We start from the raw sequence: 25,142 nt of genomic DNA on the forward strand, positions 1-25,142 counted from the left end.
AGAGATTTAGATTCTGTGAATGAAAACAGGTAAATTGTGTTTAAAAAAAAAAACATTACAGACAAAACATTACAGAGAGATTTAGATTCTGTGAATGAAAACGGGTAAATTGTGTTTAAAAAAAAAAAAAAAAAAAACTACAGAGAGATTTAGATTCTGTGAATGAAAACAAGTAAATTGACTCTGTATGGAGATATGGTAATAAGAATTTTTTATAAATTTTTTGTAGATAAAAATGAATAAATTGCCGTGATGAGGAGTGGACATACCGCTCGAAACGTCGGCAAGTAGTGAAGATTTGTTTTTAATTGAATGGGAGAGTAAAATCGCTGAGAACCGCAAAATGGCCTGGAGAAGTAGGAGGACTATTTGGATTTATTTAGTTGCTTCTGCACGAGTGTTTTGTTGAGATAAAGAGAACAGAGGCGATGGTATTGATTTAATCCCCTCAGATGCCCTATCAGTACACCCTGGACTTGACAGATCTCTCGCATGAGTTGACTGAGGAGTTGTTGAGATACGTTTACAGCGATCACGTGGATAATTTAGATACTCTCGCGAGTCAACTGCTGTCTGTGGCTGAGAGATTTCGTCTGAAGGGTGAGGAATTCAGAAATAACGTAATATGGGAGGGCAAAGAGACCCCAGTACTAACGGAAATTGTCGACAGGTTTGAAGGAACTCTGTGAGAGAAATCTCATCGAAACCCTGACCCCGGAAAACGTCGCGTCACTTCTCCTCATGGCTGACGAGTTCAATTGTGATGCCCTGAAACGAGCGGGACTGGCTTATTGCGAGGAGAATGCCATGAACATCAACAAGAGCTTCGCCTGGAAGATCATGGAGCAGGTGAACCCTGAGTTGTTTCACGAGGCCTGCGAGGCTGGCATTGGGGGGTCGCAGTCCAGCAACATGGACGACAGCGAATTGAGCAATTGATGGGGCTATTCCCATGTTTAAATTTGTATTATTTATTTTATCGTTAATAAAATTGATGGAAGTGACGAAAACGGTGGGGATTATCAGCCTGGGGCGATGGTGATAATTATTGATGGAATTTAATCTGCCATTTTTATGTGATAAAAGTGTGATTGAAAAATTCTCCAAAATATTACAACTTTTTTCAAAGAGCCTTTTCCGTAATAAATGTCTCTGTGGGAAAAGATTTACGAAATCAGTCTTCCCCCTGCATGATATTGGGTGACAATCCGCCATTTGTCACCGTAAATCAGATACATTTGTCAATTTCTTGTTATTCAACTTATTCTGAATATAAATGAAAAATGCTCTTTGAAAAAATTAAGAATTTCTTCTACTTTTTTTTGATTATTCATTCATAATTTTTCAAAACTTCTGCATGATGCAGGACTCAATTGACAATTTCAGATGACGAAAGATGAAAAAAAAACATCTGGATAACGTTCGAAAGATAGTGCACCCGGGACTTAAGTCGACTTATCTCTTGGTTAAGTTTTTGAAGAATATCTCCGAATTTAAAGGAGATGATAAAATTTTCCTAATAACCTTTTTTCTCCAGCAAATTGAGTGCTACGAGAAAAGTCTGAGCAAAAATTTTACCTTCTCCCTTAGATTCCGAGATATTCACTAAAAACTGGCCAATTGTCAAAATCGGCTCAAACTGCTTCACCACTTCGCTGCTGAATTAATTTGGGAAGAAGAAGAATAAAGAGCGTAATTTTCAGACTCCAAAATGAAATGATTTATCGATCGTGCCTTGACAGTCATAAGAAACTGAAAATGGCAAAAATGTAGAGGAGAATCTCACTCACTTGGGCTTCACGTTGGCCAGTGAGAATTCAATTGCCTGGAAACGAAGGCTCAGGAAGTCTGTTCGAAGCTCGAGGATATCAGTGACATTTATCACCGCATGCTCACCATAATCGAGGAAGAATACCTCGTACTGGCCATTACCGACGAACGACGTGATCTCTGCTCGGTACCAGCAGTTGTCGAAGGTAAGTCTAGCTGCTACTGTTTCACCCTCTGAAATCTGCCCCAGGGGAGGCGTTTTTTTCGAAAATTTATGATAATAATCGGTTGAAATTCTCTCAAGTTTGTTTCTGAATGAAAGAAAATTGCTTTTAATAACGAGAATAATTCGAGTCTTACGTGGATGAGAGTATGAAGCTCTCGACTCTCGTCGTTATTGTAGTAGTCAGTCATGGCTTTGACCAGATCATCAAGTGCCAGAGTACCAGGCCCCACTACCTGCACCCAGAATTCACTTGGAGAGTCTGTTGCACTCACATAAACTTCTTTCGTGCCCTCTACAACATTTCAGAATTTTTTTCGTTGTAAGAAGATTTTTTCTCACATCTCCAGTATTAAATAAAACGAAAAAAAATTGTGTTTAAACGGAGTAAAGATCAATTACACGGATTAATCTTGCCTTTCAATTATTAAGAGGTCATTAAAAAGAAGAAAAATTTGTGTTTTTAGGAATATTTACCATGAAGTTCATGAGCTTCTCCAGAGGCCACTTGACTCTCATTCGGTTCGGCGGTAGTAGCAGGGCTTCTGGGGGGAATTTTCTTCCTTAGAAATGGTGAAGACTGTCTCAGCTTGATCTTCTCCTCCATGTCGTTGAAATCTCGGAGATTCTCCTGGATTTCATTTAGAGCTGTTGCAATCTGCTCAGCTGTTCCCTTTATAATCACTCGTCTTTTGGCATCTGAAAAAAAATTCCAAACAGAAATTTAAGGAATTGAAATATCGAAGATCAGGCGAAATTTTCCAAGATCTAATTTCTGTAAAAATTTTCTTTTCTTAATTCAACGAGTGGGCGAATTTCGAGGAAATAATTGCCCAAATTTCAATGATTCGAACTTCAATTTTCATGAATCAATTTTTTCGAAATAAAAAAACACAAAATTAAAGGAAATTTTTAAAAATATTACTTTGAGTTTGAAATAATTTTTTCTGCTTTTGGAGTCTTATGAAATAAAAATGATAATTATATCTGGAATTCAAAGAAAATTTAAGTTTCATTTTTTAATGTATCGAGATTGAGAACAAAAATTGAATGAAATTAAAACTTCATTTAATTGGACTGATAAAATTTTTTAAACACATATTTTTGTCGTAAATTGTTTATTTAAAATAAAAATTCATAATTAACGAATATAATATGAATGAAATAATAATTATTTGTGCCGTTGGGTCTTAATAAAATAAAAATGAGAATAAAAATTCCACTTCGAATTCAACTAAAATTTAAATTTCATAATTTAATTGGGCTGAACGACTAATAAAATTATTTAAACCCATATTTTTGTCGTGAATTGTTTTTTTAAAATAAAAATTCATAATCAATGAATATAATATAAGTGAAATAATAATTATTTGTGCCGTTGGGTCTTAATAAAATAAAAATGAGAATAAAAATTCCACTTCGAATTCAACTAAAATTTAAATTTCATAATTTAATTGGGCTGAACGATGAATAAAATTATTTAAACTCATATTTTTGTCGTAAATTGTTTTTTTTTAATAAAAATTCATAATTAATGAATATAATATGAATGAAATAATAATTATTTGTGCCGTTGGGTCTTTATAAAATAAAAACGAGAATAAAAATTCCATTTGGAATTCAACTAAAATTTAAATTTCATAATTTAATTGGGCTGAACGACGAATAAAATTATTTAAACTCATATTTTTGTCGTAAATTGTTTTTTTTTAATAAAAATTCATAATTAATGAATATAATATGAATGAAATAATAATTATTTGTGCCGTTGGGTCTTAATAAAATAAAAATGAGAATAAAAATTCCATTTGGAATTCAAATGAAATTAAAATTCCACAATTTAATTCATCAAGATCGAGAGATCATTGGGATAAATACCTGGATCACGAGAGTAGGCCTTCTCCATAATGATTTTAGCATTGCTGTAGGACTGGATGACTTCCACTCTCCTATTGCCAAGTAAAGAGAGGCAGAATTTCTGGGGCGCCAGCATTTCGTAAACCTCGATGACTGGCTGATCGTCGATGATGCTCTGGATCAACTGTTCTGCCAGTCTAGTCTCCTCTATCGTCCCTCGAATGTAGCAGATTCGATGGGCCTCCTGAAGCACGTCTTCACTGAAGTGAATTTTCGTCGAGGTCTTGCCCTCGATGTCCTTCACTGTGCTTCCACCGCGACCTATTATCACTGGGACTGAGGCCTTTGGCACTTTCATTTCCACCGTTCGAAGGAGCTTCCTGGGACGCGACCGTATGCTCTTGTGGTTCTCCTCATCCTTGAGAAAAAAAATAACAAATGCAATTGAAAGAGGTAAAGTGAACCAAATTAAATCCTCGATATCTCACGAACAAATGGAGCGATTTGGACGATTCAAATTTCATTGTAAAGCCCGAAAAAATATCTTCAAAATGAAAAAAAAATCGTCCAATTTCACTCTGCCAATCTCGAGGAATCGGCAATTGAAAAAAAGTTAATTTTATCATTCCCCTGATTAATCACCTCTTGCCCCTTCAACTCGTTTGTAATTAATTAATAATAAATAAACGAATGAAAAATCAATTGTTTCTTCTCAATCTTACCTGTTTGTACAACAAATATAACACCCCGACGCAGACGCCAGTCAACGAGATTCCAATCACAAGCGGCAGAGCAATTTGTCTCGAAACCCACTTCATTTTGCTCCTATCAAAACACCAATTATCGAATAAGTAAACAGAACGTTGAAATAAACGAATGGGCAGACTCAGTCATGATGTAATTTCCACTCTATAACCTCAAAGCCTAAACAGTACCGATTTTCCCTGTTTTATCCGGTGAAGTTGAGTAGTTTTGTCGTGAGAAGAGATGTAATTACTCACGATTATGAAAACGGCCTTTGATTAATGTTCCTGGAGTGATATTCAAGGTGAACGCAAACTAAACTATTTCAGAACATTTCGTACTACGGTGGCTTTCGAATGTACAGTGCTGCCAATACTGCGGCTCGATTCTCGATGCGCGCCTTCCAACGGTTTTTTTTTCCTTTATTTCGCCTCCGGTTTTATATTTGTAAAAACAACGAGGATTCGTCGAGATCAAAACCTTTTTTTTAAATATTTCTATTCACAACTACGACAGGATATTATTTACCGTTCTTTACATAATTATGTAAAATTAAAGACAACATTATGTAAATAACGGTAAATAATGTAATAATATTTACATAATTTTTAAATTAAATAACAAAAAAAAAATTTAATGGATAAATTAAATTTATTGAATTTTTAATTTTACATAATTATGTGAATATTATTACATTATTTACAGTTATTTACATAAAAAAACAGGTATCCCTAGATCACATCCAGAGTTGACTCTGATGGGTTTGTTTAAACAATGGAGTGGTAGTGATGCAACGACCGAGTTTAGAAGCTGACGCCAGCCGTCTCGGGTTCAAATACATCGAGCCAACGGGTGTTTTTTTTTTTCTCTATTTTTTTTCACCGGAGGACTCCTGCGGTATGTCAACAACGCACTCCGGTATCTTTTTCTTCGAATCGCTCGAGACTGCCCGAGGATTTTATTTCGACGGTTGTCGGTCATTTATTTATGAGGAAGTTAAATTTTTGAGAAAAAACGATTCGCTTTTAATAAATTGTCATTAATGAAAATTAACTAGCCCACGCACTCTTGTATATAAGATTTGAACTGGCTAAATACTATTTCAAATATTTATGACTGATTTATATATATATATATACCTGTAATAATAGTAATAACAATAATAATAAGAATGAAATATCAAATAACTATTTTATTTCAATGTCAAAAAGAAATATGAATGAATACTATTTGATCACCCAAAATAGTCAACTTGAAATACACATTTCAAATAGTATTTCCTACTCAACCATGTGGCATAGTATTTTTATTTTTTATTTTTAACGGAATTCGTCGCAAGAAACTTGCGATTGGCCATCGCCCGAGGGCCTTCAGCCTGGTATTTACAAGTTACATATGTACAATGTGTAGAACGCAGAAAATAAGCGAAAAGATAACAATAAGTAATTCAGTATTCAATTGGTTGTTAGCATTATATGCTTAAGATGGAGAAATAAAATGTTTGACATTGTCTTGGATGATGTGGCATAGTATTTCTACTCGACTTTCATAAGGCTCTGACTGGCAGGTCACGCCTCATCATAGAATAAACCCCCCCACTGCTGCTGTTCCCCTGATAGGATCTAAGCAATTCTGCTTACACATAACTTTGACACGCAGGGAAAACACGGAATATCCGACCGCCACACGTGTTCCACAATCGCAACGCGTGGCCGCACTCTGCTCCCCTGTTAGAAAAAATATCGACTGCTCAGTTCAATACCTGTTTTACTTTCCTTGTAGAAGCCATCGGCATAAGTCATTTCAGTTCCTGCGAGGCACGAGAAGTCTGAATAGTTTCAAGTTATCTGCTCACCAAGAGCATTANAAAAAAAAAAAAAAAAAAAAAAAAAAAAAAAAAAAAAAAATCAGATATCTCTCGCTGACGTCATTCGTGTCTTCACAGACAGAAACTATTCATTTCGCAATTTCACAATTCCACAATTGCCAATCATTCTCACGCATTGCGCATTTTCAGCGAGCGAAACATCGCGATTTGACAATAAAATAGTATTCTAAACTCTTCCAATATCCCATGATTTTTTCCAATTATTGTTGCGAAAAAATGTTGTGAACCTCTACAATAGTCAATCCATTGTCAACGGCTCCTGCTTCCCTGTTACTCGACGTTTCGAAATGCCTCTGAAGCGTTACAATTCACCCAGAAACTCCAAACTCGGTGTAGTAAGCTACCCAGTAGATGGACGAGTTACTTTTGGACAGGAAATTACGGAAAAAAATACTGAAATATTAATTGTTGCTTTGAATTTTCATTGCCTATTGTGATTCTCAACCCCCGAATGGCGATTTTTTTTCGATCAATTACTAAATTTTTTTTTTTTCAATTATTAAAAAACAAACGTCCATCTACACTGGGCGGTTTTCTTAGACGTCCATCTACTGGGCAATTTACCCTACAATACTCATATTACGCAGGCTCTATTACGCCGTTACGCGTAACTCAGTGTACTTTATTTCAAAGTTAATGCCGTCTAAAAGCTTCCTGTCGATACATAAATTCCTGATGTTGTGAACGACGATTGTCGTCAATTCGAGTCCTCTCTAACGTTATAATTACGCTTCCCCGGGGGATCAATAGCGGTCTTATGACACCTCACGTTGACAAATCATCGTCATTTCGAGACCAAATCGTCGCAAATGATTTTTCCGTCCCGCAGACAGGAGTGAACCGTCTCCGCAACGGCGATTGGTTTTTTTTTTTTTTTTTTTTTTTTTTTTTTTTTTTTTTTTTTTTTTTTTTTTTTTTTTTTTTTTTTTTTTTTTTTTTTTTTTTTTTTTTTTTTTTTTTTTTTTTTTTTTTTTTTTTTTTTTTTTTTTTTTTTTTTTTTTTTTTTTTTTTTTTTTTTTTTTTTTTTTTTTTTTTTTTTTTTTTTTTTTTTTTTTTTTTTTTTTTTTTTTTTTTTTTTTTTTTTTTTTTTTTTTTTTTTTTTTTTTTTTTTTTTTTTTTTTTTTTTTTTTTTTTTTTTTTTTTTTTTTTTTTTTTTTTTTTTTTTTTTTTTTTTTTTTTTTTTTTTTTTTTTTTTTTTTTTTTTTTTTTTTTTTTTTTTTTTTTTTTTTTTTTTTTTTTTTTTTTTTTTTTTTTTTTTTTTTTTTTTTTTTTTTTTTTTTTTTTTTTTTTTTTTTTTTTTTTTTTTTTTTTTTTTTTTTTTTTTTTTTTTTTTTTTTTTTTTTTTTTTTTTTTTTTTTTTTTTTTTNTTTTTTTTTTTTTTTTTTTTTTTTTTTTTGTTTAGTGTCACGTGGAGGGAGACGACATCCGCTGGGTCAAATGGACATGAACTTGTCCGTCACTCGGAGAAAAGTAACGTCTTTTATCATCAGAATAGCAGGAGGACGCAGAGGTGGCAGCGCTCTGGCGCGCCTCCCGCAACGGTTGGGTTTCCGCTTGATCTAGAGAATCTGTAATGGGTTGGAAACATTCTTAAGGTGCTTCGGCTGTTGATCCGCGGGGAGTGACACGGAAGGGGGTCTTTTGTTCGCGAGCCCTGATTCAATCGCTGAGCACGATATTTTCCAATTTTCAAGTGACTATTTGAGTGGGCGCTTGAACATTTTTTGAATAGTGATTCTAGTTATCAGATTGATTGATTTTTTTCTCATCACCTGCGGGTGTCAAATAATTTTTATTGGATGTTATTCTAATTATCGAAATAATATTGAAATGCGTCTCGAGTTGGTAAACCTGTCGAGTGTTTTCTCTCTCTCAGTTTCATGGTCCAACCCATAGCTTTCCCACCATGCCCACTGACATTCGAATCACGCGCCTGCGCGTAAGGGCGCAATTGCCCCCGAAACTCATAATTTTCCGAATCATTTGTTCAAATAACTTTCTTATGAAATCGGAAATAAATCTGAAACTTATACGTGTTCTCAGGAAAAATTTGATTTATTAGCCACTAGTTTTTCCTTAAGTTTTTTTTTTTTTTTTTTTTTTTTTTTTTTTTTTTTTTTTTTTTTTTTTTTTTTTTTTTTTTTTTTTTTTTTTTTTTTTTTTTTTTTTTTTTTTTTTTTTTTTTTTTTTTTTTTTTTTTTTTTTTTTTTTTTTTTTTTTTTTTTTTTTTTTTTTTTTTTTTTTTTTTTTTTTTTTTTNTTTTTTTTTTTTTTTTTTTTTTTTTTTTTTTTTTTACTGCGCCCGGTGGCTTGGCGCAGTGGGTAAGTTCGTTGCCTCACATGCGAAAGGTTCCGAGTTCAAATCCCGGCCGGGTAGAATGGGGCGATCTAACCATTTAAAGTCTTAATCATCGCAGTAAACCCTAACCGGGTCGAAGCGATGTAAAATAACGATTAAAAAAAAAAAAAAAAATTGGCTGCCATGGACATTTCCCTAATTGAGAGTAGGGTAACCTCGAAGGTTACAGCTGGAGGGCTTACAAAAACATCAAATTTTTTTTTTTTTTTTTTTTTTGAAATTGAGATCTCGAAAAAATGTGGAAAAATTCTCAACGATGCAGCAGACTTGGAAATTTCTCCCATGAATTTTTGTGTTGGAGGCCACCGGAAATATTTTTTCGGGATGTTTCACGGGGCATTGACCCTCGAAAACAAAAGTCTGCGGTAATTTTGGGGAGTTATCGCCGCGGTTTTTCCGTGAGTGCGCCTGCGCACGGGATCCCGTTCATATTTCTAACATTCGGTATAAAAGGCTCTAGCGAAGCGCTCGCAATTAGTTTGTTTTTGTGATAGAGGGTTTGTCGGGGGATTTATCGCTCAGTATTATGTCGGTGGTCGAAGCGATCATGTCGAGGCCGAAGGTTCTCGTTACCAGTTGCGATACCCCGAAAACGGGAATCAAGCTGCTCGGCGTCACGTAAGACTTCATCTGCTAGATTATTATTAGATGTTCATTAACGCTCGGTTGAGGTTTCCAACGCGATCTATGACGTAGCCATTTTCAATTGCGGGTGTGATTGCGCCGAGGAAGAGATTTCATCTTTCATTCTTTGAGAATTAAAGACTAGGAATTCGGTTTTGGAGCGGACGAACGGGGAATTTTCGTTTGAATTTTTTAAATTTACTGGGGAATTCCGTGGAAATTCAAATGAGTTTTGAGATTTTATTCATTTTGTTCAGTCATTATTTAGATTTCTGTTAGATACGCATTAGCGTTCGGTGGATATCTGAAATTCCATCCGTGACCTTGGGGTTTTCAATTTTCATTTTTGTTAGGAATTCAGGAAAATTGAGGTTTTTGTATTTAATCGGTAGAAAAGAATTTATCATAGTTTGACATTAGGAATTTATTTTGAATTGCGGGTGTGATTGCGCCGAGGAAGAGATTCCATCTTTCATTCTTTGAGAATTAAAGACTAGGAATTCGGTTTTGGAGCGGACGAACGGGGAATTTTCGTTTGAATTTTTTTAATTTACTGGGGAATTCCGTGGAAATTCAAATGAGTTTTGAGATTGAGATTTTATTCATTTTGTTCAGTCATTATTTAGATTTCTGTTAGACACGCATTAGCGTTCGATGGATATCTGAAATTCCATCGGTGACCTTGGGGTTTTCAATTTTCATTTTTGTTAGGAATTCAGGAAAATTGAGGTTTTTGTATTTAATCGATAGAAAAGCTTTTATCATGATTTGACATTGAGAATTTATTTAGAAAATTCATGGAATTTCAAAGCATGAGAATTTTGAAGAAACAATTCACTGAAATTTGGTAATTTCCAAACTATTTTGTCAGTATATGTTGTATTGATGTTGTTTTTTTGAAATAATAATAATTCTTTTCAGTAAAATATAACGATAGTTTTTTTTTATGGTTTACGTCAATTCTAACTACTGTCCAGTTTTCAATAAATATCTCGGAATCTAAGGGAGACAGCCCATTTTTTGTCAAGACCTTTTTTGTAGCCCTCAATTCGCTCTACAAAAAAGGTCCTTACGACGATTCCGTTATCCCCCTTAGATTCGGAGATATCCCTCGAAAACCCAGCGAAGAGCCAAGTCGACTTGAATAATTTAAAAATTAGGATTATTCTGAATCATTAGGGCAATCAGTCTCGTTCATCTGATTGTTATAATTATTTCCAGATGTGATGTTACTATTTTGCCATACGTCTCACCCACCCAAGAGCAAGTATTCGCGGCTCTCCCCGGGCACGATGCTGTATTCCTCTCTGGACACGTCAACGTCAATTCTGAGTTCCTCGATATCGCTGGTACGAACACTGTTCTATTTTGATTTTTCAAGATAAATAGGCTCTTGTGTTTATCTGGCACTTCAAACGACTTCGTGGCTTTCAAATGATAACGAAAAATCTTTCTGCGAAGGTCCCAATCTCAAGGTTATTTCGACAATGTCAGCTGGCTACGATCACCTGGATGTCCCCGAAATCAAGAAGCGGGGAATCCAGGTTGGACATACGCCCCAGGTTCTCAGTGCTGCGGTCGCCGAGATCGCGGTCATGCTCATGCTGAATGCGGCCAGACGGGCGCACGAGGGTCGCACTCTTCTTGAAGAGTAATACAATTTTTTAATCTTTTTTTCGAAATTAATTATTTGTTTTTTTATGGATTTTTGGAGGGAATTGAGGAAACGTAAATCGCATTTTGGAATTAATTTTTTAATAGTAAATTGATTAATTAATTAATTAATTGATAATTAATTTTATCAATTTTTTTTATTAATTTCCCAATTTTTCAACGATATTTTGTTATAGATAAATTACTTTTTAGGCTGTTTTTGTAGGAAGACAGCAGAAAATATTGGAGCAATAGATTTTATTTTTTTTATTTTTTTATGGAAATAAAAAAAATCTTGATAGAATTTCTCAGTCATTTCCTCAGAATTTCCTCCAATTTTATCGCATCTCTTGTTCATTTTTCTATTCAACATCTTTCCTAGAACATTTTGAAAAGAATTTCTTGAAATAATACAGAAAATATTGGACCAACAGATTTTTATTTTTTATGTTGAATGGAAATTTAAAAAATCCTGATAGAATTTCCCAGTGATTTCCTCAGGATTTCCTTTAATTTTATCGTCTCTCTAGTCTATTTTCCTAGTCTACATCTTGCCTAGGAAATTTTGAAAAGAATTTCTTGAAACAACACATAAAATATTGGACCCACAGATTTTTATTTTTTTATTTTTTTATGGAAATAAATAAATCTTGATAGGATTTCCCAGTGACTTCCTCAGAATTTCCTCCAATTTTATCGTATCTCTTGTTCATTTTTCAATTCGACATCTTCCCTAGAAAATTTTGAAAAGAATTTCTTGAAACAACACAGAAAATATTGTACCCACAGATTTTTATTTTTTTGTTTTTATGGAAATTAAAAAAATCTTGATGGAATTTCCCAGTGATTTCCACAGAATTTCCTCCAATTTTCGTATCTCTTGTTCATTTTTCAATTCGACATCTTTCCTAGAAAATTTTGAAAACAATTTCTTGAAATAATACAGAAAATATTGGACCCACAGATTTTTATTTTTTTATTTTTTTATGGAAATAAATAAATCTTGATAGAATTTCCCAGTCATTTCCACAGAATTTCCTCCAATTTTATCGCATCTCTTGTTCATTTTTCTATTCAACATCTTTCCTAGAAAATTTTGAAAACAATTTCTTGAAATAATACAGAAAATATTGGACCCACAGATTTTTATTTTTTTATGTTTTTATGGAAATAAAAAAAATCTTGATGGAATTTCCCAGTGATTTCCTCCAATTTTATCGTACCTCTTGTTCATTTTTCTCTTCGCCATCTTCCCTACAAAATTTTGCAAGCAAATGTCTCCCCCACAAACTCATTTTGAATAGAATTTTCCAACGAAAATCTAATTTCCAAAATAATTCCCCAGTGATTTCCCCGGCCTTCCTCCAATGTTTTTCACACCCCCCTTATCTTAAACTTAAACATGAATTCTTCCAGAGGAATGACCGAAAGTGGTCCCCAGTGGCTCCTGGGTCGCGACCTGCGTGGTTCGACAGTGGGAATAGTCGGTCTAGGAGGCATCGGCCAAGAGGCCGTGAAGCGTCTGGCGGGTTTTGCAGTTCGAAAATTCCTGTACACCGGCCACAGCCCGAAGAAGGCTGGCGACGAGCTGGGGGCTGAGTTCGTCTCCCTCGACGACATCCTCGAGCTGAGTGACTTCATCGTCGTGGCGGTGCCCCTGACAAACGAGACGAGGGGATTGTTCGACGACGTGGCATTAAAAAAAATGAAGAAAACCGCGGTTCTCGTGAATGTCGGGCGCGGGGCGGTTGTCAAAACGAGTTCTCTGCTGAAAGCACTCAAGGAGAGGACTATATTCGCTGCGGGGATGGACGTCATTGACCCCGAGCCCCTGCCAAAAGACCACGAACTGCTGAAACTTCCGAATTTTGAGATTGTGCCACATCTGGGTTCAGCCACTGTCAAAACGAGGGAGGAAATGTCGGCTGTTGCCGCGCAGAATATACTGGACGCTCTGGGGGGTCAACCCTTGGCCTATGCCCTCTAGAATTATCGACGAATGACACTCTCTAGGAACGTGGGGGAAAAGACTTGACTTTTTTGTAAAAAATTAAAATTAACTTGATTTTCGATGAAAACAAAAACTGATTTCAATCGCCGATTTCTCCGGATTGAACTACACGATTTTGACGAGTCGGCGCTCATTTTGAAGACACTTTTTCGAGCTTCGAAATGAAAAAAAAATCACTGAGATTCGCCCAGCCGATCTCGAGTTATTGACGATTAAACTGGACCGGTTTTATCTGGTGAACAGTTGGACGGTATTTTTCGTGATTGAGTAGGTTCAATATCTCCCGACTCAGCGATGCGATTTGAATGAGTCAGGGCTCATTTTGAAGCCTGAAAAAAAATCTTCAAAATGAATGAAAAATGTTTGAATTTCACTCTGCCGATCTCGAGTTATTCGTTGCGGAAAATCGAGGGTGTTGATTTTCGTCAGTATTCCAAAGGTGTGAAAGTATTATTGTAAATTATGATATACTTGCATTTTTAATAATATTCTTTCAATATACAGATAAACAATCTTACGAATAGTCTTGAAAATTATTCTCTTTATACATCCATTGTAAAATTTATATAATGGTTTGATATCGATTCACCTGTCCTGTTCACTTCCAATGAAGAATATTTAATTCTCTGTTTCATCCAGATTATTGATGATTTCGTAGGCTTGATTGACAGCTCTCTCCCCTATTTTCAACGATTGACTCGGTGTAACTCACGCTCGATAAAAGTTCGGTCGTGATCAGCCTCGATTTGCGGTAGAAAATCACATTCGCTTTTTTATTTGTTTAGTTTAGTTTTTTCACAAGGATTTTATCACCCGTAGTGAACGACGGGTAACCATCAGGCTTCCACGACAGCGTTTTTCAGATTACTGAGGATCGGATCGATGCGGCTCTCCAGGGAGAGGATGTGTCCTGTGTTGCAGCCGTGAGACGCTATGAAACTCACGACCAGAGGTAGTTTGTTCATCTGCACCACCTGAAAAGTGATTTTTCTGCGATAACAACTAATGATTGAGGGAAAATTCGTCGGTTTTCATGTGCAGACGATGGAGGAAAGAATAATAGTATTTTATTTGAAATAGGCGTTGACAATTCATTTATTTCAATTTGTCAGTTGAAATGGGAGAAATAAATTGAAGTGATTTGAAAAATTATGAGAATGAAGTTGTTTATTATGTGAATAATTAAAAAATCGCAGTGATTGATTGTGAAAAATGTGATTTACAATGAATAAGTGATGAAAATTTCATAAACGATGTCGATTTTATCATTTTACAAGACTATTTTATTTTATATTCTAAGAGGATAAAATAATATTTCATTTACTTTGTCATCTCAGTTAAATTTAGTGAGAAAAATTAATGAATAAAGTTGAAAATATTAAAAATTCAATTCGATTCTATTAAAATAAGAAATGAAATTGTGTTTTATATGAAATCCTTAACATTTATTTATCAATTCACTCTTTGGATTAAATTGAGCCCAAAAAAACTGATGAATAAAAGTCTCAAAGATAATAAAAATGGAGTAATTATCATATAATTAATAAAAATGAATGATTGATGTCTGACAATACATAAAGACAATGCACAATTTAATGATTCAATTTTAATTATTTTTCATTAGTAGTCATTAGTTCAAAGTCATTATATTAATTCATCTACTTCATCTTCTGAATTAAATTTAGTAAGAAAAATTAATGAATAAAGTTGAAAATATTAAAAATTCAATTCAATTCTATTAAAATAAGAAATGAAATTGTGTTTTACATGAAATCCTTAACATTTATTTATCAATTGCCCCTCTGGATTAAATTGAGACCAAAAAACTCATGAATGAGATTCTCAAAGATAACAAAAATAAGGTTTTTAAGAGAATAAAATTCACAAAATAAAGTCATTAAGTGAATAAAATTCCCAAAGATAATAAAACTAAAGTAATTACCATGCAATTGGTAAAAATGATGATGGCTTTACCTGATAACTACTGTACATACAAATAATAGTCTTGTTCTTCCCAAGTCCCAGTTTGCTCCCCTGATCAGTTGCCATTCCAAATGTTGACAAGAAACTCGCCCTCATGGCCAACTCCGGTGCCTTATCGCTAGCCACCGATACCACTGGCACACCGTCACGATCTGTTATCAGTATGCTGTGGAGACCCTCGACACTAGTCAACAGCTGATGCAAAAATTTCTTGAGGTCCTGAAAGGAGCAATAGTTAACCTCAATTTCCTGATCCCCCAACGAGTCCCAATTCCACTTCGCAGCTGTGATAATTCACTCACCAGAGTCGCAGTCATATTGTCTATTTATTCTGGACTGACAGTTGTCGTTTGACAGAGGACGACTTTGACTGAGAATGAGAGTTGAATCGCTCGTCTGTCAGTCGCACATTTTCCGGGAGTCAGAGCAGCTCTTCTACTCCATAACAACGAGATCAGGAATCGACGAGGGACTGGTTATTTTAGCACGCCTTAAATTCCATAGAAAATATTTATGAAGCTTTTTTTCGCATTCAAATAACAATGTTTATCACTGGAGACTGGTAACTGGTGATAACACCATTTCAGTGCTCAGACTGTAGTGCAGTGGGAGAATATTTTTGGATGGGAAGGTACTTGAAACAGTGGCGCCTCTATAACGCGGGATATCGGGATTATTTTTAATACTAAATAAATTCAGTACTCAATTTTTTGTTTGGGGTATTCTCTCTTTTGGTAAAACCAAATAGTGAAATAAAATAGTAAATACTATTTCATTTTCTGTTTCGTTGAAATTAAACATCAAATAACTATTTTATTTCAATTTCAAAGACATAAGAAAATAAATACTATTTGATCGACCAAAATAGTCAACTTAAAATATATATTTCAAATAGTATTTCATCGTACTGAACTATTTGGAATAGTATTTCTATTTGATTTTCATAAAATAGTGCCCAGTTCTGTGATTATGTCACCGCGAGAAATCAATGAAGGTGACAAGGGATAGAAAATGGAAATATTCGTGGAAAAAAAATATTTCATGTAAAACCAAATAGTGAAATAGTGAAATAAAATAGTAAATACTATTTAATTTTCTGTTTCGTTGAAATTAAACATCAAATAACTATTTTATTTCAATTTCAAAGACATAAGAAAATAAATACTATTTGATCGACCAAAATAGTCAACATGAAATGTATATTTCAAATAGTATTTCATCGTACTGAACTATTTGGAATAGTATTTCTATTTGATTTTCATAAAATAGTGCCCAGTTCTGTGATTATGTCACCGCGAGAAATCAATGAAGGTGACAAGGGATAGAAAATGGAAATATTCGTGGAAAAAAAATATTTCATGTAAAACCAAATAGTGAAATAGTGAAATAAAATAGTAAATACTATTTAATTTTCTGTTTCGTTGAAATTAAACATCAAATAACTATTTTATTTCAATTTCAAAGACATAAGAAAATAAATACTATTTGATCGACCAAAATAGTCAACATGAAATGTATATTTCAAATAGTATTTCATCGTACTGAACTATTTGGAATAGTATTTCTATTTGATTTTCATAAAATAGTGCCCAGTTCTGTGATTATGTCACCGCGAGAAATCAATGAAAGTGACAAGGGATAAAAAATGGAAATATTCGTGGAAAAAAAATATTTCATGTAAAATCAAATAGTGAAATAGTGAAATAAAATAGTAAATACTATTTCATTTTCTGTTTCGTTGAAATTAAACATCAAATAACTATTTTATTTCAATTTCAAAGACAAAAAAATAAATACTATTTGATCGACCAAAATAGTCAACTTAAAATATATATTTCAAATAGTATTTCATCGTACTGAACTATTTGGAATAGTATTTCTATTTGATCTTCAAAAAATATTGTTCAGCTCTGAAAAATCGTGCAAAATAGTCGAAAATTACAAAATAATATTTATTCTTCAAATATCAATGAACCATAATTATCAATTACTTCACAGAATACATACGACAACAAACGAGATAATTATCACAAGGAGTTGAAAAAAAATGGGCGATGACCGTGATGAGTCGAATTAGCTCTGGGCGGATTCATCCTCGGGTGTTGTCGAAACTGCGGGTGAGCCGAGGGTGGACTCCATCGAGCAGCCGCCCATGGCGAACATTTTCGGTATGTCCTGTCCATAGTAGATTTTCGCGATCTTGGACAGGCCCTCGTACTTCTTCAGCTCCAGAAATTCTTTCGACAGGAGGAGGCGATTGGCCTCCGCCTGCCTCTTCATCTGATAGTGATCAGCGTCAGAGCGACTCTTCTGCCTCGCCAGATGCATCTCGTCCTCGATCGCTGCCATTCGCTGCAGCGATTCTTTCTCCATTATCTTCTGGTTGTACTGGATTTGGGCAACTTGGGACTCCTTCTCTGCCTCGATTATCGCTTTTTTACGATCAGTCTCAGCGTCTTTCTCCACGACTTTTTGGTGCTGAATGGAAATTAGAAGTTTTGTTTTTTCTCCTTCCCTGAAATTGGCATTAATGAGAAATTAAAATCTCTTGATCAATTCTCTGAAAACTGAAATTTGAGAACTTAAGGCTCGGGTGTACTATCTTTCGAGTGTTACCTAGATTTTTTTCATCTTTCGTAATCCAAAATTGTCAATTGAGTGGTACATCACGTAGAAATTCCCAAAAATTATCATAGAATGATAAAAAAATAGAAAAAATTCAGAACTTTTTCAAAGAGCGTTTTTAATTGAGATTCAGAAGGAGAAGAAACGAATTTTTGAGGTCAAAAATTTCTTTCAGGGAAATAATGAGAGAAAAAATATGAATCCAACTCACATGAGCTCATAATTCTTCCTGATAGTCTCTGGTATTTTTGGTTTAGTGACTCTAACAGCCTGTATACTCAGACCAGGCGCAAGTTCGTTCAAATCTCTCTGTAACGCAGTCTTCAGATTCTCGTCAATCTGATCGAACAGGTCAATGTAGACCTCGTGCAGTGTGTGCACTGAGCAAAATTGATTCAACTCGTGGTGAACCTTGTTGAATATGAGGGTACGATCGTAGTCGGCAGTGAAATTCTTCACCATACTGTGAACTGAAGAATGAAAATCAATCAATAATTTTGTCACTGATACTTCTGAAGGATTCCTCACCTGCACTGGGATCAAGAACGTTGACGACTTCTATTCGGTCGAAGTAAATCATCACTCCACCGCTCGTTCCACAGGGGACATTCTTCACTTCATCAGTTTGAAGTGTCACTTGGACTGAGCGGAAGGTCGTGAGGAGGGGAATCATCATGTGGAATCCAGGACTGCTGACTGAGGGTAAGAGTGCTCCGCCCTGTAATCAGCAATATTTTCGGAGTCAACGATGAGATTTGGATGACTCACGTCTCACTTTAAAGTTTAAAAAATACTCTTCAAAATTAAAAAAAAAATCGGGAAATTGTGTGTGAAAATCGTAAATTATCTCATTTTGAAGTTTAAAAAATTATCTTCAAAATGAAAAAAAAAATTGTGAAATTGTGTGTGACAATCGTAAATTATCTCATTTTGAAGTTTAAAAAATTATCTTCAAAATTAAAAAAAAAATCGTGAAATTGTGTGTGAAAATCGTAAATTATCTGATTTTAAAGTTTAAAAAATCAGCTTCAAAAAGAAAAAAAAATCGTGAAGTCGTGTGTGAAAATAGTAAATTATTTGAGTTTAAAGTTAAAAAATGATCTTCAAAATGAAAAAAAAATTGTGAAATTTAACTCAGCCCATCCCAAGTGAATCAAGGTAAATTAACCTGTTTCGTGACCTCTCTATATTGTAAAAATCTAAATCGACTTCTGGTGATCAAAAATTTGGTACTCAGAATTAAGGGTCAAAATAAGGGTCACGAGGGTAAATATGAGGGTTATAAGGGTCATAATAAGGGGCATGCGTCAAAATAGCGGCCATAAAGTCAGAATAAGGGTCAAGAGAGCGAAAATAAGGCTCATGAGGGTCAAAATAAGGGTCACGAAGGTAAATATGAAGGTCATAAGGGTCATAATAAGGATCATGCGTCAAAATAGCGGCCATAAAGTCAGAATAAGGGTCAAAAGAGCCCAAATAAGACTCATGAGGGTCAAAATAAGGGTCACGAGGGTAAATATGAGGGTTATAAGGGTCATGCGTCAAAATAGCGGCCATAAAGTCAGAATAAGGGTCAAAAGAGCCCAAATAAGACTCATGAGGGTCAAAATAAGGGTCACGAGGGTAAATATGAGGGTTATAAGGGTCATGCGTCAAAATAGCGGCCATAAAGTCAGAATAAGGGTCAAAAGAGCCCAAATAAGACTCATGAGGGTCAAAATAAGGGTCACGAGGGTAAATATGAGGGTTATAAGGGTCATAATAAGGGTCATGCGTCAAAATAGCGGCCATAAAGTCAGAATAAGGGTCACGAGGGTTAAAATAAGATTCATGAGGGTCAAAATAAGGGTCACGAGGGTAAATATGAAGGTCATAAGGGTCATAATAAGGGTCATGCGTCAAAGTAGCGGCCATAAAGTCAGAATAAGGGTCGCGAGGGCCAAAATAAGACTCATGAGGGTCAAAATAAGGGTCACGAGGGTAAATATGAGGGTTATAAGGGTCATAATAAGGGTCATGCGTCAAAATAGCGGCCATAAAGTCAGAATAAGGGTCACGAGGGTTAAAATAAGATTCATGAGGGTCAAAATAAGGGTCACGAGGGTAAATATGAAGGTCATAAGGGTCATAATAAGGGTCATGCGTCAAAGTAGCGGCCATAAAGTCAGAATAAGGGTCGCGAGGGCCAAAATAAGACTCATGAGGGTCAAAATAAGGGTCACGAGGGTAAATATGAGGGTTATAAGGGTCATAATAAGGGTCATGCGTCAAAATAGCGGCCATAAAGTCAGAATAAGGGTCACGAGGGCCAAAATAAGATTCATGAGGGTCATATTAAGGGTCATAAATAAATCATTAAAATTCATTCTGCCAATCTCCAGTTATTGGCGACTAAATACGTCCCGAAATAGCGTATTTTCACGATTCTCAGAGGACTGAAATACCAATCAACTCGCTGTTGTTTACATACCCTGAAGTAAACTCCCACGTGTCCCTCCTCGATTCGATGAATGGAGAAGTTGAAGACCACAGCGAGACCAATCAGCATGCAAATACCGACTACACTCTGGTCAATCATGTTTTTCTACTCTAAATAAATCACGAAATATCCTCAATCTGCAGGTTATGATTGACGAAAGTCATGGAATTTACTGGGGCTCGTTTGTTATACCTCTTCAGAAAGAAAAATAAAATAATAAGGCTAACGTGCCGACTAGTGGTGAACAGTGTTATCGAGACGATGCTCTCCTCGATATCACATTTCTGATGTTAACGACGGAATTGCGAACAACAACCAGTCGCCACTGCACAGACACCACTACTGACTGGGCTTCACACTCTTTCATGGCGCGCCGACTCTGGCTTGCGTCTCTGGGTCTGTGTTTGGTATCAGGTGTGCGTAGAACGTTCCTATACTATTTACTGAAGATGAAAGAAATGTGAAGTTGTTTTATATCGAAATATCTCGAAACTGCCTTCGTGTCAATATGTGACACGAAGTTATTCACAAAAAACACACGCGGCATTTTCAAATTCTTCAGTGACAGAATTTCAAATTCTTCAGTGGTAAATTTTTTTTCACGTCATATGTATATAATATATATATTTCACATGTATATATATCATCGGTGAAATTAATAAATTCTGTCCTTTTATGGAGACCGATTATTTAAAAAAATTTAAGATAATTAATTGAAAATGAAAAATTTTTTGTAGATTCTTTTACTCTACTTCGCTATTCACTTCAATCATTAGTCGAATTCTCTTTGATTCATTATCAATATTTATAAGGTATTCATGGGAAAATGAAATTTAATGAATTCCATTTCTTCATTTCAACAAATGAATACATCAGCGCGCGCGAGAGCGCGCGTATAGATCTTGTCCTATTTTACTAAAGATGAAAGAAACGTGAAGTTGTTTTATATCGAAATATCTCGAAACTGCCTGACCGCCAATCCTTAATTCTGATTGGTCAATATGTGACACGAAGTTATTCACAAAAAAAACACGCGGCATTTTCAAATTCTTCAGTGGTAAATTTTTTTTCACGTCATATATATATATAATATATATATTTCACATGTATATATATCATCGGTGAAATTAATTGAAAATGAAAAATTTTTTGTAGATTCTTTTACTCTACTTCGCTATTCGCTTCAATCATTAGTCGAATTCTCTTTGATTCATTATCAATATTTATAAGGTAATCATGAGAAAATGAAATTTAATGAATTCCATTTCTTCATTTCAACAAATGAATAGATCAAGTTGAAGAAGAATTGTCGTTCGTTTTTATAAATTAAAATTTTGAAAATTCATTATTTAACACAGGGTCTTATGTGAAAAACGCTAAATTTGACACAGCTCGGGTTAAAACAGAGATTAAACTCTAATTTTTTTCCTAAAAACTAGAAAAAAATGATAAAAAATATTGGCACCTGTTAGATAACGATTTATCGTTTAGTTTCTTTTATTATTAACCGGGGGGGGGGGGTTAATTGATGGTAAAATTTTTGGGGGTTTAATTACTTCATTTTTTACAAGTGAAACTAGTCGATTTCGGGGCAGGCGGAAGAGACTTTACGTCCTCCAAATTCTGACGAAGTGTTTTATATTCCTGAAGCGCTCTTTTCGCTAACAGTCCTTCGGGGGTGGTCGCAGGTTCAAGGAGGAGCATCGACAGCGCCTTCTTCAGGTGCCTCGCGGCCTCCTCCAGACGAACTGCCAATTCTTCTGACGATATCTCTCGGGACGTGTAGGCGCGATTCGATAGAATGACCATTGGAAGATGCATTTCGTACAGCATAATTCCTAGTGATTAAAATTCCCAGTTAAATTGACCTTCTCAGAGATCTAGATGTCTCCACGACGATTGGAAATCACTACCTTTCAGTCTCGAAATTCCGGGCTCAACAATCTCCAGAACCTCCACGAATTCTCTACACAGTTCTAACATTCTCTGAAGGATTTGTTTCTGGGGACGTAAACTCGCCATTTCCTTTCTATAAATTGCCAACAATTTTTGTTTCAGATTCAGTAATAGTGAATGGTGGGGGTGGAACGTACGAGTTAGGCTCTTGATCAATTCCTCCAAGTCCTAAAAAAATGAGGGATTTAGGAAAGAAAAAAAAATTTATCGATAAAAAAATGGAAATTAAAAAAATTAAATACAATTAATCTATTTTTCTGCTGTCATTCCAGAATTTTTCCTCAAAAATTGACATTCAGACTAGCATTAGCAGTGGAATGATCAAAAAAATTAAATAAAAATTAAATTTAATTAATTATCTAGTTGACTAATTAAATTTAAATTAATAAATCAATTAATCGATTAATTAATTAAAATGAAAATGATGAATTTTTCTGCTGTGACCTGAAAATTTTTATTTTAATCAATCAATTAATTCATTAATCAATTAATTAATCGATTAATCAATCAATTAATCAATTAATCAAATTTTCCCTCAAAAATTGACCTTCAGACTAGCATTAGCAGTGGAATGATAAAAAAAATTAATAAAAAAAAATTAATTAATCAATTAATTAATTAAATTTAATTAATCAGTAATTAATCAATTGGTCAATTAATCGATTAATTAATTAAAATGAAATGGATGAATTTTTCTGCTGTCACCCGAAAATTTTCCCTAAAAATTGACCCTCCGACGAACCTTAGCCCTCGAATGATCGCTTTTTATAATCTTCCACTGCGCCAAATCCAATGTACTCCTGACAAGTTTCCCGGAGTACGATCTCCCACAATAACCGCAAATCCAATTTCTCTTCCGAACAAATGGATTCCCAACGTCCGGATCTTCAACCCCCAGGAATCCCTCCCTGCACCGAGGGCACAAAATCGAACTGAGATGCGCCCCGAGTTCCTCGGGATCCCGGCACATCGCGCAATTGCAATTGAAGTACTTCCCCTCCCGAAGGAACGCGCGTCTCTCAAGAGTCCCCAGCAAGGAAGAGGTGTAATTGAAGAGGATGGGCGCGCCTTTGTCGATAGAAAGACTAGCGTAAACTGTTAAATTGAAATCGTCGTCGACAGTCAAGTGAGTGTTTCCCCTGCAGTCGTGAGCCATGAGGGCAGCCTTGGGATAGAGTCCCCGGAGGGGGGAATTCTCGAGAGTTCCTGGGGATCGGAGCTCGAAGGAGTTGACGTCGACGATTCCGCAGATCCTTTGGAGGACGTTGTCGGCATTTTCCGCCAGCCCCAGCCGCCTCAGGACGTCGACGACGGTCTCCTGGCGATCCTGCCAGACTCGCGTGTCCTTCCGGTCTTCCAGGTGGGCCTCCAGGCCCATTAGCGCCCGCCAGGAGTCGCCGTCCGCTTCCTGGAGGAGCCACAGACGCAGCGGGAAGATGATCCCCCGGAATTCGGGCCAGTCGAGGTCCCTCAGGTGTCGAGATCCCTTGAATGCTGCGCATTCTGGGGGCGTGTGGAGACCTCGACGAGCTTCACATGGGGAACTGCAGAAGATCGCGGTTCCACAGGTCTTGCAGTGGAACCTGAGCAGGAGTGGGAGGTTTGGGATTGTCCGCTGGCAGCCGAAGCATAATAAATTGTCGTTGAAGACTGCGGGACCCACTGCCAGCGGCTTCTCGCGGAGAATCACTTCGCCAGGGGACAGCTGCTTGCCCGCTATCAGATACCTTCGCGCACGAAAAAATTTGACCCTCGTCACCTGACGCGAACTTGCGACTCTGGTCACCTCCGCGGGGAGTTGCCGCCGTGTTATTTAGGCTCCAGCGTTGCCGAATTCAGTCTACACTGCCCGCGCGCGTTTAACGAGTTTCCAGCAACGTCGCGCAACGGACAATTTCATTTAACACGGGAAAAAATTGCTCAACTGTTGGAAATGATTTTTTTTCTCCCAGAATTTGGGATGTAATGTTAAAAAAACAATACTAAAATTTTCCAGATACTTTAGTTGACGAATTCAAATTTTTTCGGATTTTTCCGGTCAACCGGCCGGTGACAAGACGAAAAAAACGACGCGTTGCGGCAATTCCTCGCATGGTGACCAATCTAGGGGTAATGGGAAAACCTATCGAATTCGTTGGGAAATTCTATTGAATTTCTATTAAACTTTTTAGTAGTTTTTCGCTGATTCTATTGACATGTTCAAATTTTCTAATTTTTTTCATTCTATTTTTTTTTCTTCTCATCAAGAAAATCAAACGAAAAAATTTGGAAAATTTGAGCCGAGGAAATTCTATAGAAAATATCTCAACAGAATAAGTAATCTAGAAAAATTGAATTCTATTGAATTTTTCTACTGAATATTTTCCATTGAACATTTCAATAGAATCGGCCAAAAACTAATAGAACAGGTCAATAGAAATTCAACAGAATTTTCTAACGAATTCAATAGGTTTTTCTTCATTCTATTTTTCTTTTCTTCTCATCAAGTTTTTTCACACGTGAATTAAAACATCATTGCGATATGTTGGGGCAGGAAGTGCTGGACTTTTGAGCTCACCTTCCGAGTTGACCTGAAGAAGCCTCCTCGTACTTCTGAATCTCATTCTCAATTTCTTTGATGAGCATTGTGAATGCTTCTACAATAAAAGAGACGGGGGATGGCACTGACGATCGCACAACTCGGTGAGGAATATATTTAGAAACTCACTGGTGGTTCCTTCGGCTCTAGTACATGCCGAAAACTATTCTAAATTTAGAATAAATGCAGAGGTCCTCACATCGATGAGTTTCATGTGTTATATTCAATCTTGAAAAGTTCTTAATATTTTTATTATCATCAGGAGGCGTCGTGATTAGAAACGAAAATTAGGAAATGGGGGAGAATTTTCGCGCCGTGAAGAGTAGCTTGAAAAATTTGTTCATTTCCTAGGAACTGCCTGGAACGAGTTGAAGATCGATCTGAGGGGGATAA

At 35.6% G+C, this 25,142-nt stretch overlaps 6 protein-coding genes across 8 annotated transcripts in view; 2 read left to right on the forward strand and 4 right to left on the reverse strand.

The window, feature by feature from the left end:
- Positions 1-1,015, forward strand: part of LOC107048291 (protein roadkill) — a 6,623-nt gene extending 5,608 nt beyond the window's left edge. For both annotated transcript variants that reach the window (XM_015271398.1, XM_015271397.1), the window contains exons 5-6: positions 453-600; positions 671-1,015. In XM_015271398.1, coding sequence (XP_015126884.1) covers positions 453-600; positions 671-939 — 417 coding nt within the window. In that variant the 3' untranslated portion in view covers positions 940-1,015. The remainder of the gene's footprint in view (positions 1-452; positions 601-670) is intronic.
- The window catches only part of LOC107048289 (tudor and KH domain-containing protein homolog), a 15,863-nt gene extending 10,870 nt beyond the window's left edge, over positions 1-4,993 (reverse strand). The window contains exons 1-6 of one of the 2 annotated variants that reach the window (XM_015271395.2): positions 4,852-4,993; positions 4,573-4,675; positions 3,872-4,268; positions 2,471-2,692; positions 2,131-2,288; positions 1,791-2,011 (exon numbers count right to left, since the gene is read on the reverse strand). In XM_015271395.2, coding sequence (XP_015126881.1) covers positions 1,791-2,011; positions 2,131-2,288; positions 2,471-2,692; positions 3,872-4,268; positions 4,573-4,668 — 1,094 coding nt within the window. In that variant the 5' untranslated portion in view covers positions 4,669-4,675; positions 4,852-4,993. Of the gene's footprint in view, positions 1-1,790; positions 2,012-2,130; positions 2,289-2,470; positions 2,693-3,871; positions 4,269-4,572; positions 4,676-4,785 lie in introns of both variants that reach the window. The other variant, XM_015271396.1, reaches the window with a different exon arrangement.
- Positions 4,994-9,301: 4,308 nt separating this feature from the next.
- On the forward strand, positions 9,302-13,645 carry LOC107048292 (glyoxylate reductase/hydroxypyruvate reductase). Its single transcript, XM_015271399.1, has 4 exons — positions 9,302-9,458; positions 10,686-10,813; positions 10,926-11,115; positions 12,534-13,645. Exons 1-4 carry the CDS (start codon positions 9,367-9,369, stop codon positions 13,102-13,104), a joined length of 981 nt encoding a protein of 326 aa, XP_015126885.1. The 5' UTR covers positions 9,302-9,366; the 3' UTR covers positions 13,105-13,645.
- On the reverse strand, positions 13,589-15,706 carry LOC107048293 (ragulator complex protein LAMTOR3-A). Its single transcript, XM_015271401.1, has 3 exons — positions 15,414-15,706; positions 15,103-15,330; positions 13,589-14,102 (listed from the first exon to the last, which is right to left on the reverse strand). Exons 1-3 carry the CDS (start codon positions 15,426-15,428, stop codon positions 13,965-13,967), a joined length of 381 nt encoding a protein of 126 aa, XP_015126887.1. The 5' UTR covers positions 15,429-15,706; the 3' UTR covers positions 13,589-13,964.
- Positions 15,707-17,045: 1,339 nt separating this feature from the next.
- Positions 17,046-20,636, reverse strand: LOC107048294 (erlin-1). The gene is made up of 4 exons (XM_015271402.2): positions 20,207-20,636; positions 18,265-18,454; positions 17,948-18,206; positions 17,046-17,626 (listed from the first exon to the last, which is right to left on the reverse strand). The coding sequence occupies exons 1-4, from the start codon at positions 20,312-20,314 to the stop codon at positions 17,185-17,187; spliced, it is 999 nt and encodes a 332-aa protein (XP_015126888.1). The 5' UTR covers positions 20,315-20,636; the 3' UTR covers positions 17,046-17,184.
- A 1,096-nt stretch (positions 20,637-21,732) lies between these two features.
- On the reverse strand, positions 21,733-24,813 carry LOC107048233 (SET domain-containing protein SmydA-8). The gene is made up of 4 exons (XM_015271310.1): positions 24,729-24,813; positions 22,914-23,898; positions 22,129-22,339; positions 21,733-22,053 (listed from the first exon to the last, which is right to left on the reverse strand). Exons 1-4 carry the CDS (start codon positions 24,794-24,796, stop codon positions 21,773-21,775), a joined length of 1,545 nt encoding a protein of 514 aa, XP_015126796.1. The 5' UTR covers positions 24,797-24,813; the 3' UTR covers positions 21,733-21,772.
- Between the last annotated feature and the right edge of the window lie 329 nt (positions 24,814-25,142).

This window comes from Diachasma alloeum, unplaced genomic scaffold (assembly GCF_001412515.2).
Source record: "Diachasma alloeum isolate Michigan unplaced genomic scaffold, Dall2.0 Dall_scaffold_00186, whole genome shotgun sequence".
Lineage (NCBI taxonomy): Eukaryota > Metazoa > Arthropoda > Insecta > Hymenoptera > Braconidae > Diachasma > Diachasma alloeum.

Bases quoted from the DNA above. Each gene is read 5' to 3' on its own strand.
- LOC107048294 (XM_015271402.2), bottom strand. From the start codon at position 20,314: ATGATTGACCAGAGTGTAGTCGGTATTTGCATGCTGATTGGTCTCGCT. The intron at 18,455-20,206 runs GTATGTAAACAA...TGCTGATTACAG, and splicing joins ACGTGGGAGTTTACTTCAGG to GGCGGAGCACTCTTACCCTC. The intron at 17,627-17,947 runs GTGAGTTGGATT...TGCCAATTTCAG, and splicing joins AGGAAGAATTATGAGCTCAT to GGAAGGAGAAAAAACAAAAC.
- LOC107048233 (XM_015271310.1), bottom strand. From the start codon at position 24,796: ATGCTCATCAAAGAAATTGAGAATGAGATTCAGAAGTACGAGGAGGCT. The intron at 23,899-24,728 runs GTGAGCTCAAAA...TCGTGCGCGAAG, and splicing joins TCTTCAGGTCAACTCGGAAG to GTATCTGATAGCGGGCAAGC. The intron at 22,340-22,913 runs GTTCGTCGGAGG...TCATTTTTTTAG, and splicing joins GCGATCATTCGAGGGCTAAG to GACTTGGAGGAATTGATCAA.
- LOC107048293 (XM_015271401.1), bottom strand. The intron at 14,103-15,102 runs GTAAAGCCATCA...ATCACTTTTCAG, and splicing joins GTATGTACAGTAGTTATCAG to GTGGTGCAGATGAACAAACT.
- LOC107048292 (XM_015271399.1), top strand. From the start codon at position 9,367: ATGTCGGTGGTCGAAGCGATCATGTCGAGGCCGAAGGTTCTCGTTACC. The intron at 9,459-10,685 runs GTAAGACTTCAT...AATTATTTCCAG, and splicing joins ATCAAGCTGCTCGGCGTCAC to ATGTGATGTTACTATTTTGC. The intron at 10,814-10,925 runs GTACGAACACTG...CTTTCTGCGAAG, and splicing joins TGAGTTCCTCGATATCGCTG to GTCCCAATCTCAAGGTTATT.